This window comes from Dreissena polymorpha, chromosome 3 (genome assembly GCF_020536995.1).
Source record: "Dreissena polymorpha isolate Duluth1 chromosome 3, UMN_Dpol_1.0, whole genome shotgun sequence".
Lineage (NCBI taxonomy): Eukaryota > Metazoa > Mollusca > Bivalvia > Myida > Dreissenidae > Dreissena > Dreissena polymorpha.
Window position 1 is genome coordinate 115,099,741 of NC_068357.1, and position 14,755 is coordinate 115,114,495.

At 37.3% G+C, this 14,755-nt stretch overlaps 1 protein-coding gene and 1 long non-coding RNA gene across 14 annotated transcripts in view; both read left to right on the forward strand.

Annotated features, from left to right (window-relative positions):
* LOC127871109 (dynactin subunit 1-like) overlaps positions 1–14,755 on the forward strand; it is an 81,413-nt gene that overhangs the window by 18,884 nt on the left and 47,774 nt on the right. For all 13 annotated transcript variants that reach the window (XR_008045101.1, XM_052413804.1, XM_052413806.1 and 10 more), the window contains 7 exons: positions 1,237–1,341; positions 2,562–2,663; positions 7,288–7,377; positions 8,124–8,343; positions 9,009–9,094; positions 13,189–13,316; positions 14,515–14,629. Coding sequence is in view for 12 of the 13 variants with exons in the window: in XM_052413804.1 (XP_052269764.1) it covers positions 1,237–1,341; positions 2,562–2,663; positions 7,288–7,377; positions 8,124–8,343; positions 9,009–9,094; positions 13,189–13,316; positions 14,515–14,629 (846 nt within the window). In the remaining variant the exon portion in view is untranslated. The remainder of the gene's footprint in view (positions 1–1,236; positions 1,342–2,561; positions 2,664–7,287; positions 7,378–8,123; positions 8,344–9,008; positions 9,095–13,188; positions 13,317–14,514; positions 14,630–14,755) is intronic.
* On the forward strand, positions 11,289–12,036 carry LOC127871134 (uncharacterized). Its single transcript, XR_008045156.1, has 2 exons — positions 11,289–11,477; positions 11,623–12,036. It is a non-coding gene; the product is annotated as an uncharacterized LOC127871134 (long non-coding RNA).

The window sequence follows — 14,755 nt, forward strand, 5'->3', positions numbered from 1 at the left end:
TGTCATTGCAGATTAGCCTGTGCTGTCCCCGCAGAGTAAAGTGTCATTGCAGATTAGCCTGTGCTGTCCATACAGAGTAAAGTATCATTGCAGATTAGCCTGTGCTGTCCCCACAGAGTAAAGTGTCATTGCAGATGAGCCTGTGCTGTCCCCGCAGAGTAAAGTGTCATTGCAGATTAGCCTGTGCTGTCCCCACAGAGTAAAGTGTCATTGCAGTTTAGCCTGTGTTGTCCCCACAGAGTAAAGTGTCATTGCAGATTAGCCTGTGCTGTCCCCACAGAGTAAATTGTCATTGCAGATTAGCCTGTGCTTTCCCCACAGAGTAAAGTGTCATTGCAGATTAGCCTGTGCTGTCCCCACAGAGTAAAGTGTCGTTACAGATTAGCCTGTGCTATCCCCACAGAGTAGTGTCATTGCAGATTAGCCTGTGCTTTCCCCACAGAGTAAAGTGTCATTGCAGATTAGCCTGTGCTGTCCCCACAGAGTAAAGTGTCATTGCAGATTAGCCTGTGCTGTCCCCACAGAGTAAAGTGTCATTGCAGATTAGCCTGTGCTGTCCCCACAGAGTAAAGTGTCATTGCAGATTAGCCTGTGCTGTCCCCACAGAGTAAAGTATCATTGCAGATTAGCCTGTGCTGTCCCCACAGAGTAAAGTATCATTGCAGATTAGCCTGTGCTGTCCCCACAGAGTAAAGTATCATTGCAGATTAGCCTGTGCTGTCCCCACAGAGTAAAGTATCGTTGCAGATTAGCCTGTGCTGTCTCCACAGGATAATCAGCAAGACACATTACGTCTAAACTGGATTTTGTACTAATAAAAGACTTCCTTTGAATTAAACATGCCATTAAGCGGAAATTGTCCACACGGGCAAATGTTGGACGACACTTTACACTCATGCATTAAACCCTTTATCCAGTGCCAGTTTCATACTTAGAACCAATAAAATGCTTCAATATTTTTAGAGATTAAATAATAGAACATTTTTTAAGACCACTTTTTACTCAAATTCTTCATTTTCAAGCCTTTAGGTACTTATGAGCAGTAAACAGCACAGGCTATTCTAGGACGACACTATGCGCATGCATTGAACCCCATTTTCCCAGACCCAGAGAAATATCTTAAACCATTAAACTTATAATGGGAAAGGGTTGTCCCTGATTAGCCTGTGCGGACTGCACAAGCTAATCTGGGACAATACTTTATACCCACATGCATTAAGCACCATTTTCCTGCAGGTGGATGCGGCCCTGGGTGCAGAGGAGATGGTAGAACAGCTGACAGAGAAGAACCTCACCCTTGAGGAGAAGATGAACGAGCTGCATGATGAGAAGGCTGATCTGGTATGGGATGTTGCCGTATGCTTATGTTGTTTCAGATGTAATTTTTGCATGTGTCGATATTTCCCTGAATTTTGGTGTGTGAGTCCACCTGATGGATCAAGTTTAAGTTGTGTTCTTCTCCCTTGATTTTTGATGAAATTGCGTGCATTGGACTCTGGAATTTTCTTAAAAATAACACTGACCTGGATTTTGTTTCAAAACGCTGTCAGATACTGACCTTATTTTTGTTTTGTGAGTCTACCTTCACTACTTACAGATCATGTTTAAGTTTAATTTTTGTCAATTGATTTTTGATGAAGTTAATGGCTGGGGACTGTAAAATTTCTAAAAAAGCTGCTGTGTGGCTTCAAAGTGCAGTAAGGGGCATTGTGTTTTACAAACACAGCTCTTGTTGAAAGTGCTAATTACACTTTGAATTGTTGTTGACCTATTTTTATGAGCGCTTCGTCAAATTATTTAAGAAGTCACACAATGTTCGTAAACCTTAGGTTATTATAGAAATAATTTGCTCGAGGGCTCATGCAAATATTTCTATTGACATCGACTTTATTTTTTTTCAAAAGTAAGTTTTGCAAGCACTCATGAAATCATTTATTATCACTTTCTTAATGTTATTTTATAAAAGTTAATATGGGAAGTGCTTATTAAATAATAATTGTAATAGTCCTTTCTTTATTTAAAACATAATTTTTGCTGTTGCTCATGATAACATTAATAGTTATTTTCATTATGTTGTTTTTGAAATTATGTTTTGTTAATTGTGTTTTAAATGTATAGGTTGTCTTGGGCTTAAGTTGGGATATAATTTCCCCTATTGAAGAGATGACTTCATGTGATATCACACCAAACTCAATGAAAAATAATGTGATTGTTTTTACAAGTTCACTCTTCTTTTGGCCTAAATTACCCAACAGCTACAAATCAGCAAAATTGGCTAATGGAATTTCCATTTTGGTACAGCTTTATCTTCAATAAACCCAACTAATAATAGAAAATGGTAGAATCCTAATGTAAAATGGAATACTTACTGAAGAAAATGTTGAGCCAGAGGATGCCCTGAATAATTAAAATCTAAAGAAAATGCACAGGCTAAAAGGGTTCACAAGCAAAAGTATGGGTTGTAATTTGGCCTGACCTGGAGCAATTGCAAAGCTTTTAATGTGTGATGGGCCTGATTATGAAAAATGCTTTATTGAAAAAGGATGTGTTCTCATTTGCAGGAAGCCATGAATGAGATGAATGAAGAATTGCAGGAGAATGCCAGAGTTACGGAACTTGAATTGAGAGAAGAAGTCGACCTGTCTCATGCTAAAACAATTGAGGTAGAAAGGCTTCACTTTCATTTATTGGGACAACTTGTCTTGAAGCATGATCATATTTTTATGCAACCACTTTTAGAGAGGATGGAATGTCTGTTCGATTTTTTGTGGTGCATGTGAATTTAAGTAAGATTTGTATATTTGTTTTGATTTCACTAAAATACTGGAGGTTATGGAAGTGATGTTCTCTTTCATAAATCCTGTATATCATTACCGGTATATTCATGAATTTGTTCTAGATTTTATTTCCTGTATTTAGCAATCATGTTTGAAATTAAATCATCTATTCAGTCAATCAATGTACACAATCTAAAGTTGGTTTGTTCAAAAATTAGAGTCTGGACTACTAATCACATGATTGCCATTTAAAAGAACTTAAATGCATTTACATTGGCTTATTTCCCTCACAGGTTCTCCTCTGTTTACTCCTGGTTATAGAGGAGCAAGAATGGGATTGATTTTTTGCTCAGGAAAATTCTGTGGTCTGTGCGGCATTTGAAACTGGGACCTTCCTATTCCTTGACATGCATCCTACTTGTTAATTGTTAACCAAAAAAAGTATAACAGATCTTTTTTAGCTCACCTGATTGCTCAGGTAAGCTTTTGTGACCGGTCTTTGTCCGTCTTCCGTCTGTCCGTAGTCCACATTTGGTTTGTAAACATTCTAGAGGCCACATTTCATGTCCGATCTTCATGAAACTTGGTCAGAAGATTTGTCCCAATGATATCTCGGTCAAGTTCGAAACTGGGTCATGCTGGGTCAAAAACTAGGTCACTAGGTCAAAAAAAAGAAAAACCATGTAAACACTGTAGAAGTCACATTTCATGCCCAATCTTCATGAAACTTTGTCAAAATGTTTGCCTTAATGATATATTGGTCGAGATCAAAAGTGGTTCTGGTCCGTTGAAAAACATGGCCGCCAGTGGGCTCGGACGAGTTCGAAAATGGTCCAGATCGGTGAAAAAACATGGCCGCCAGTGGGGCATTTTTCTCTATACATGTATGTATATAGTGAAAACATGTGAACACTCAAGAAGTCACAATTTTTGCCCAATCATCATGAAAGTTGGTCAAAACATTGGTTTTATTGATATCTCGAACGAGTTCGAAAATGGTCTAGATCGGTTAAAAAACATGGCCGCCAGTGGGCGGGGCATTTTTCTCTATATGTATATAGTGAAAACATGTGAACACTCTAGAAGTCACACTTTTGGCCCAATTTTCATGAAATTTGGTCAGAACATTTGTTTCCTTGATATGAGAGTTGAGTTCGAAAATGGTCCAGATCGGTGAAAAAACATGGCCGCCAGTGGGCGGGGCAATTTTCCATATTTGGCTATATAGAAACCTTGTAAACACTCTAAAAGTCACAATTTTTGCCCAATCATCATGAAAGTTGGTCAAAACATTGGTTGTATTGATATCTCGGACGAGTTCGAAAATGGTCCAGATCGGTGAAAAAACATGGCCGCCAGTGTGCGGGGCATTTTTCTCTATATGTATATAGCAGACCGGTTTACTTCTACGGATTCGCCGTAGTTACTTCGAATTATTTGGCTAAACTACGCACTACAGATTTGTACTGAAAAACTACAGATCCATCGATCAAAATGGTCAAATTTCAGTTTTTAATAGTACTTTCGCTTATTTTCGGTCTTTGCGGGTAATTTATCAATCATAATCAGTTTGGCGCTTGCGTAGTAAGAAACGTTAAAATTCAAGCCTCCCGGGGAATGAGTGCTGATCGAGCTTGTCAAGTTGTCACCGCAGAACAACTGACTTCGCATTGGTTCACAAATTTAGCAGAATATATACGATTTTACGTTGCTATCCAGTATACACATCTCTCTCTATTGCGGATAATACTGACGATAGTCGATGTATCGGGATTGAGCATGTCTGTTTTTACACGCGTCCAAGATAGCGGCGAGCCGACGAGAAATTGCGATTAACGGCGAAAATAATAAATACCATTCAAACAAACAACGGATATCATATGGTCATTAGGGAATAATGTAATGCGTGTGTCAATTAACGCAAAAGACTACGTTTGAGATAAAAATTAAAAAAATATTTATCAGAAATCTGCGCAGTGAATGTGCGTCACGGAAACAAGTGTTGGAAAATTGGAGTTCAGTTCTACTCACAAAGTTAAATCATTTATAATAAGATGAGTATCGTTCGAAAATGGAAAGAGACAAACATGATTTGATTTATATGTTAGTGGATCTGTGTTTACTCGGATTCTTATGCATATTCGGCTTTACTATGTTTGTTACGCTGTTCAGTTTAATGAAATAGCATTGCACTGAGGTTGTCAAGTGCAAGATATTGAAAGGTAAACAAATAAAATATATTATTTTAACTCCATTAAATAAATTATTAACACAGCAAGAACACTAAAGGGTGTTTGTCAATATTTGTTTATGTTTTCCCCTTATGATATTTAATTAAAAAAAAATACTGAATTAAATTAACAGCTACTCTTAAAGAGCTTATGAGCAAATGGTGTATTTAAGAATCTATAGATTAGTGCAAGTTTAATATGCATGTGGATGGATATTCATTGTAAGAAGACATTAAAGCAGCACGTTATAATAAAAATGCTATCAAACATGCACTTAAAAACAATTTTAATTGTGCTACTTATAATCGTATTTATAATGCTTAATGTTTCCCAATTTCATGGTTTATCATGCTATTTTTTCCGATTTCATGGTTAATCGCGCTAATTTTTCCAATCCAAATGGCACAGGCTGTAACAAATAAAAGCAAATAAAATCACTTAACAGATTAAATGGTTAGCAAGTAAATTCATCTAATGCTTTATGTACCGTTAAACTGCTTGTGACCCAGTCATGGTGTTTTAATGCTCAAAATGATTGAAAAGGTTAAAACTACTGACAACAGCCCAAAACTACTGAGAGATGCCCTACATACTACTGAGAAGCAATCGGTAGGGTAAACAGGTCTGATATAGTGAAAACATGTGAACACTCTAAAAGTCACATTTTTGGCCCAATTTTCATGAAATTTGGTCAGAACATTTGTTTCCTTGATATGAGAGTTGAGTTCGAAAATGGTTCCGGTCAGTTGAATAACATGGCTGCAGGGGAGGGGGCAGTTTTCCTTATTTGGCTATATAGAAACCTTGTAAACACTCTAGAAGTCACAATTTTTGCCCAATCATCATGAAAATTGGTCAAAGCATTGGTTTTATTGATATCTCGGATGAGTTCGAAAATGGTCGGGATCGGTGAAAAAACATGGCCGCCAGTAGGCGGGGCATTTTTCTCAATATGTATATAGTGAAAACGTGAACACTCTAGAAGTCACATTTTTGGCCCAATTTTCATGAAACTTGGTAAGAACATTTGTTTCCTTGATATGAAAGTTGAGTTCGAAAATGGTTCCGGTCAGTTGAATAACATGGCTGCCGGGGGGGGGGGGGGCAGTTTTCTTATATTTATATAGTAAAAAAAGCTTGTGAACACTCTAAAAATCACATTTTTTGCCCAATCATCATGAAACTTGGTACAAAGATTGGTGTTATATATATCACATAATTAATGCCATAATTATTGCCCTTAGATTGTCCAAATTTTCATTATATTGTACAAAATCCTTGTAAACACTCTAGAGGTCACAATTTTGTTTCAGATTTTATGAATCTTGGTCATAATATTTATTTTTGTAAGCAAAGTTAGATGTTTGGTAAGGGGGGAAGTCAACTCAAAATATAGGTTACCAGGTCAAATCTTACAAAAACAAAAACACTCCAAATGCCAGAGTTTTGGTTCAATAATGATGAAACTTGACCAGGATGTTTGTCGTGACAATATCTAGGTCAAGTTTGACGTTTGGTAAAGATTGAATGAACCGACTCCTCTCAGGTGAGCAAACTAGGGCCATCTTGGCCCTCTTGTTTAAAGATAAAACTATGTATTTCCGTTCTAAGACCAGTTGCTTAACTTGTCAGACCAACTTATAAATACAACAATTACCTACCATTATTTTATGCTTTCCGATGGGTTTTAAAGAAGTGTGAGCAAATTAAAACTGAAATTTCGCTGTTTCAAACAGAGAAAAATAACAGTTAAAATTATCAATAATTTTCATGGTTTTACTGGAACTATTTTTAGATATTTTTGGTGTCCCGATTGTGACCCCTAATTTTACCAAGGGCGACTAGTCTGCATTGAATGTTTATTAAAACATAAGGACTAGCTTCGTTTGAACATACATGTAATAACATTTCAGGGCGCCTAACAGGGAATGATATTTTCCAGAATGGCAAAAATACAAAAATAATCATTAATAAGCATAAATAAATAAAAAAATCTTGGATTTGGTGGAATATCGATTTTAATACACTCGTGATCATAGAAAAAATATATTTTCAGGAGTGGCGCAGCATTTTCTATTATCCCTCATGAATTAAAATCTATATTCCATCAAATCCAATAAATATCCATTATTTATACACAATAAGCACTGATAAACCAGTTTACCCAGTAAGTGTGTGGATATTAACTGAATGTTGGTATAACTGAAGTACTATTGAAAACACAAAAGATTTAAATTAACAATATTTTTTTTAATCAATGGACAACTTTCAATCCACAGGCTGTGAGAAAACTAGAGGCAATGCAGGAAACCATTTCTGACTATGAGAAGACCATCAACAAGTTCAGAGAGCTCGTCTCTACCCTGCAGGTAGAGTGTGTGCGGTGTATTAGTGTCTCTACCCTTCAGGTATAGTGTGTGCGGTGTATTAGTTATTACACCACGGAGAGTGTGCTGTTGATTTTGGATTTATAAAGAAGTTAAGAGAAATAATAGGGGTTAATGAAGGGTTGCCCTACTTTAATAGCTGCTAACAATACTGATAGTTATAATGAATTAGGCATTAGGCATTTTTGCCCTGATGCAGTAGTTTGTATCCCATACATAACAACAATGTTGTAATATTTTGATTAGGCTGTCAGGAGTGGACTTGCGTTATATTGTGTTATCAAAACTGGTTTCAGACCTTTCTTGCACTTAGACTTTTATACAATGTCAGTGCATAAAACAATGATAACATATATGTTAATTAATTGTGAGTTCTGCAAGAAATGCTGACTGTAACCAGACGTATTATTCACATGAAAACTTCATATATATATATATATATATATATATATATATATATATATATATATATATATATATATATATATATATATATATATATATATTCCTGTGATGACAAATTAAATTACATTCAGCTTAGAAGTAGTTACTTAATCAGAAGTTTTCACAGAATAATTGCCATGGGAAACATATTTACTGTGTTTTTTTTACCCCTACTGGTCCTTACTCAATTTTGCTGTATTGAGTTTAACCTCTGCCACGGTTTTTAAATAACTTAAGTATGTAATTAAAGTACTTAATTGACTCCACTTGCTATCTCAAAAAAGGAGACGATTCGAGAGCTGAAGAGCAAAGAAGGCGGCACAACAGAGGCCAAGGTGGAGACGCCGTCCATGGACATGATGGACTTCAAGACAAAGTTTGCCGAGACAAAGGCCTTCGCTAAGACCATCGACATGGAGCTGCGTAAACTGGATGTGCAGCAGGCTAACACACACGTACAACTGCTGCAGTCCTTTATGTCAGAGTCCTTCCTGAAGCGCGGAGGTGAGCTGGTTGTCATGGAGATGAGAATCAAAATTTAGATTGAGTTTATGATGTACTTACTTTAACCCTTTATCACTTAGATACATATTTTAACGCATTTGTAGTCCCATAGAAAGTTAAATTTAATTAAATACCTTTCTTACTAAATTCAAGTTTTAAAAGCTACATTTCCAACCCTTGGTTGTTGATGAGCAGCAAACAGCATAGAACCTGAACAGACTGCGAGTTACTTGCAGGCTGTTCTGGTTTTATGCTGTTTGCACATAGCCAATTTTACTTTGCTTCTTAGTGGAAAAGTGTTAAAGAAAGAAAATCAACTAATCCGAAGTAGCAAACAAAAGCTGACCCATTTAAAATTCTTTCAAAATCACAAGCAATATCATACTATTAAATTTTGTTTTTGAAACTACAAGTGGAAAATGAAATGGGCAAGGATTATTTGTACAGATTAAGTTAAAAAAGGGGTTACTCCTAATAACATCATTTTATCAACAAAGCTGCCTAGAATATTCTTGACTGAAGTTTTAAATAATAAAAAAAAAACAGCAAATTGAGCCTTGTGTTTTTAAAGATGTTTTTTGTAGAGATTTTAATTATTCTGTTGGTATTTATTATTATTTCTGTCTCGCTCAGGTATACAAATGTGTTTCCCTGTATATTTGTAGGAGATCATGATGCCATCCTGGTACTATTAATGATACCCAGGATCATTGCCAAGTCAGACCTGTTGGCCACACAAGTGAGAGATAAGGTTAGAGGATTTCGACACAGTTTTGTGTTTTGAGTGGAAGTGTTATTAAATTTATTGCCACTATTAAATATTTTTGCATGCTAGTATTATCATGAACATTTGTGTCTTGTTCTGAGAAAACTGGGCTTAATGCATGTGCGTAAAGTGTCGTCCCAGATTAGCCTGTGCAGTTTGCACAGGCTAATCAGGGACGACACTTTCCGCCTAAACTTGATTTTCGGTAAGGAGGGACTTTCTTGAAACTAAAAATACCATTAAAGCGGAACTGATCTGGGACGACACTTTACGCACATGAATTAAGCCCAGTTTTCTCAGAACAAGACACATTTTGTTGTTTTTTATGCCCCTGGATCGATAGATCGGGGGTATATTGTATTTGGCCTGTCCGTCTTTCTGTCTTTATTTCTGTCTGTCTGTCATTCTGTCCCAAAACTTTAACCTTACAGTAAAGTTTTGCAATAACTTTTGAAATATTGAACATAGCAACTTGATATTTGGCATGCATGTGTATCTCATGGAGCTGCACATTTTGAGTTGTGAAAGGTCATGGTCATCCTTCAAGGTCAAAGTTTTAAAAAAAGCGGCGCATTAGGGGGCATTGTGTTTCTGACAAACATCTCTTGTTTACCCTGGAACAGATTTCTTGACAGTTCATAAACCCATTTTGCAAAGATTTGCTTAAGTCTTCAATTTTTATACGCCCGTATAAAATAGGGGACGTATTATGTGAAACCCCTTGGCGGGCGGGCGGGCGGCGGGCGGGCGGCGGGCGGAAGGCATCACTTTGTCCGGACTCTAATTCAAATTGTATTCATCCGATCTTCACCAAACTTGGTCAGCAGTTGCATCTAGTTGATATCTAGGCCAAGTTCGAATATGGGTCATGCCGGGTCAAAAACTAGGTCATAGGGTCAATAAGTGCATTTTCAAAGGGGCCACTTTGTCCGGACTCTATTTCAAATTGTATTCATCCGATCTTCACCAAACTTGGTCAGCAGTTGCATCTAGTTGATATATAGGCCAAGTTCGAATATGGGTCATGCCGGGTCAAAAACTAGGTCATAGGGTCAATTAGTGCATTTTCAACGGCGCCACTTTGTCCGGACTCTAATTCAAATTGTATTCATCCGATCTTCACCAAACTTGGTCAGTAGTTGCATCTAGTTGATATCTAGGTCAAGTCCGAATATGGGTCATGCTGGGTCAAAAACTAGGTCAAAGGGTCAATTAGTGCATTTTACTTTGTCCGGACTCTAATTCAAATTGTATAAATCTTATCTTCACCAAACTTGGTCAGTAGTTGCATCTAGTTGATATCTAGGCCAAGTTCGAATATGGGTCATGCCAGGTAAAAAACTAGGTCATAGGGTCAATTAGTCCATTTTCAACAGCGCCACTTTGTCCGGACTCTTATTCAAATTGTATTCATCCGATCTTTACCAAACTTGGTCAGTAGTTGCATCTAGTTGATATCTAGGTCAAGTTCGAATATGGGTCATGTCGGGTCAAGAACTAGGTCATAGGGTCAATTAGTGCATTTTCAACGGCGCCACTTTGTCCGGACTCTAATTCAAATTGTATTCATCCAAAACTTTTAAACAACTTTTTATCCTGCGTCAAAGTGGTATGGGGGTATAAGTCACATTCAGTGACAAAGCTCTAGTTAAATCATCAAAAGATGCAAATAATGACTATTTTAGAGCATGGTAAATTTTCAGTATTAATGTTTCCTCACAAATATCTTTAATAAAACAAAAATTTGCGAATCTGAAACAACTTTTTTTAATTTCCTCAATTTACCAAAACGTGAAAAGGCCCCTTTAAAGTATACTGAAAAGGCATAAAAAAATTCATTGCATTTTCATAAATGCTTGCAGTGACCATATGAAATTTGTAAGCATTGTCTCACTTTCCAGTGATTATATGCTGTTGAGTTTTTTATACGCCGGTTTAAAAAAAACGGGAGGTATTAAAGTTTCACCTTGGCGGCGGGCGGGTGGTCGGGCGGGCGGGCGGCTTCCACAGCAGTGTCCGCTCTCTAATTCAAATAGTTTTTATCCGACCTTCACCAAATTTGGTAAGAAGTTGTATCTAGACAATATCTAGGTCAAGTTCGAATATGATTCATACCGAATCAAAAACTAGCTCACAGGGTCACTTAGTGCATTTCAAGCATTTAACATGGTGTCCGCTCTCTAATTATGCCCCCCTTCAAGAAGAGGGGGTATATTGCTTTGCTCATGTCGGTCTGTCGGTCGGTCTGTCGGTCTGTCCGTCCACCAGGTGGTTGTCAGACGATAACTCAAGAACGCTTGGGCCTAGGATAATGAAACTTCATAGGTACATTGATCATGACTCGCAGATGACCCCTATTGATTTTGAGGTCACTAGGTCAAAGGTCAAGGTCACGGTGACCCGAAATAGTAAAATGGTTTTTGAATGATAACTCAAGAACACATACGCCTAGGATCATGAAACTTCATGGGTAGATTGATCATGACTCTCAGATGACCCCTATTGATTTTGAGGTCACTAGGTCAAAGGTCAAGGTCACGGTGACCCGAAATAGTAAAATGGTTTCCAGATGATAACTCAAGAATGCATACGCCTAGGATCATGAAACTTCATTGGTAGATTGATCATGACTCGCAGATGACCCCTATTGATTTTGAGGTCACTAGGTCAAAGGTCAAGGTCACGGTGACCCGAAATAGTAAAATGGTTTTCGGATGATAACTCAAAGAACGCATATACCAAAGATCATGAAACTTGATAGGTAGATTGATCATGACTCGCAGATGACCCCTATTGATTTTGAGGTCACAAGGTCAAAGGTCAAGGTCACGGTGACCTGAAATAGTAAAATGGTGTCCGGATGATAACTCAAGAATGCTTATGGCTAGGAGCATGAAACTTCATAGGTACATTGATCATGACTGGCAGATGACCCCTATTGATTTTCAGGTCACCAGGTCAAAGGTCAAGGTCACAGTGACAAAAAACATATTCACACAATGGCTCTCACTACAACGGAGAGCCCATATGGGGGGCATGCATGTTTTACAAACTGCCCTTGTTGAAGTAGTTTTCATCTGATCTTCACCAAACTTGGTCAGAAGTTGTATCTGGACAATATCTAGGTCAAGTTCGAATATGGGTCATGCCGGGTCAAAAACTAGGTCACGGGGTCACTTAGTGCATTTCAAGCCTGTAGCATGGTGTCCGCTTCCTAATAGAAGTAGTTTTCATCCGATTAATCGTCAAACTTGGTCAGAAGTTGTATCTTGACAATATTTAGGTCAAGTTCGAATATGGGTCATGCCGGGTCAAAAATTAGGTCACGGGTTGACTTAAACCATTTCAAGCATTAAGCATGGTGTCCGCTCTCTAATTGAAGTAGTTTTCATCCGATCTTCACTAAATTTGGTCAGAAGTTGTGTCTAGACAATATCTACATGTAGGTCAAGTTCAAATATGGGTCATGCCAGGTAAAAAACTAGGTCACCAGGTCACTTAGTGCATCTTAAGCATTAGCATGGTGTCCGCTCTCTAATTGAAGTAGTTTTCATCAGATCTTCACCAACTTCGGTCAGAAGTTGTGTCTAGATGATATGTAGGTCAAGTTCAAATATGGGTCGGTAAAGTTATCAAGTTGTCCAAAGCCTTAAAACGGGCGTATTTTGTGACAGTTTGGCACTCTTGTTGTAGATTACATTTGCATTTTTAATGTGAAAACACTAATTAGATTATCAATGTACAATTCAAAATTATGTGTATGTTAATAAACGATAAATTGTGTTGTATCATAATTTTGTGTGATAATTTTGATTGCTTCAATCATAGTGTGAGACATTTTATTCTTACTTAAAGTTGAGATATGGGGCTTGATTTCGTGTCACCATTTCTGGTAAAGTTCCTTTTCTGTATTGCAGAATCAATCTTGGTTAAATATCCTAAGTCCATAAACTGGATGCATGATTTGAGAACCTAATTTTGTGTAACAATTAATTCTTTTTAGCATCACTATATGTTTTGCATCAGAATGGGCAATAATCAGTAGAAGTTCTAAATGACCACTCTGTTCCTGGTTTCAGTATGAGCTGTTGAACTCGTTTGACAAGTCTACGGTGCTGAAGTCCCATCAGGCAGAGCAGAGCAGCTTTGCCAACCACATGATACTGATATTGAGTCTGCTACAAAGTGTCATGAGACAGTATGACAGGTCCGTACACTCGGGTAGATTTTATAAAAAAAAATTAAATGGGGTTTAAATATTAAAATTTAGAAACCTCAGAGAAACACCATATGCTACTGATTCTGCTACAGAGTATCATGAGACAGTATGACAGGTAAGCACACTCTCGTGCCTTTTCGTGGTTGTATTTTTTTGTGTGAGAACTGTATGTTATTATTGCATTTGTGGTATTCGAAAGTGCGTTTTGTCAACCTGAGAAAGTATTTTTTGGAATGTGCCTAATTTTCTAGCCTGTAATGTTGACAATGACATTTTTTTGATCTCTTGCTAGGTAAGTACATTTTCTTTGTTGAGAACTTTATATTATTAATGCATTCTTGGTGGTTAAAAATGTGTTTTGTCAACCGGAGAAAGTATTTTGTGAGGCTTTATATGTATATAACTATACTGAAAATATCTTAATTTAATATTCCTTGTTTACTAATGATTTAAAAGCAACATTTTACTTGTATCGGCTTTGAGTAAATGGGTGTGAGTCTGTAAAGGAGATTTCAATCGTTGGTTTCTGCTTTCTTTCTAGATACTTCAAATTGTTTGAGCCATTGTAATGGATCTTTATACATAGGTACTCACAAACTAGCAAGAGGTATTGTATATTGCATAAAGGGTGAGCGGGGTCAAGCTCAGTGTGGATGTTGCTATAAATAGGAAAACTGTAGAAACATCATATGTGTCTTGTTCTGAGAAAATTGGGCACAATGCATGTGCGTAAAGTGTCGTCCCAGATTAGCCTGTGCAGTCCACACAGGCTAATCAAGGACAACACTTTCTGCTTAAACTAGATTATCTGTAAAAAGGAACTTCCTTTAAACACAAAATACCATTAAAGCGGAAAATTTCGTCCCTGATTAGCCTGTGCGGACTTCACAGGCTAATCTGGGACGACACTTTACACACATGAATCATGCCCAGTTTTATCAGAAAAAGACACATATCAAGACTTCTTCAGATGACTAATGTGACTAATGTGGATGAATGAGGTCATGGTCACAAAAATGATTACAAAAAGAAAAAAAGGTTTCCAGTCAATAACGTGTGGACAAAGTGTGATATTTACTTGCAAATTATGAGACTTAGCTCAGGAATCATCTACCTACCCAAAGTATTAATTAAGTTTAGTCAGTTTATCTCTGACTTGGCTTTAACAACTTATTTTTGTTTTCAGTGCTCTGAAGACATGCAGTGTGGACTTGTTCCTGAAAGTGGGGACCCTGCTACCAGAAATGGCGGCCCATGAAAAGTCCCTGGACCACTATATAGACTTGCTGAGGAAGGATCAGGTGAGGGGATTACCATAACAACAACAGCAGTGGTGTCTAAACAATTGTGTTATGTATTATAACAAATAGAAATTTTGTTTGTGTCTAAGAGATGTTCAATATTTATGTCGCGTTCTGAGAAAACTG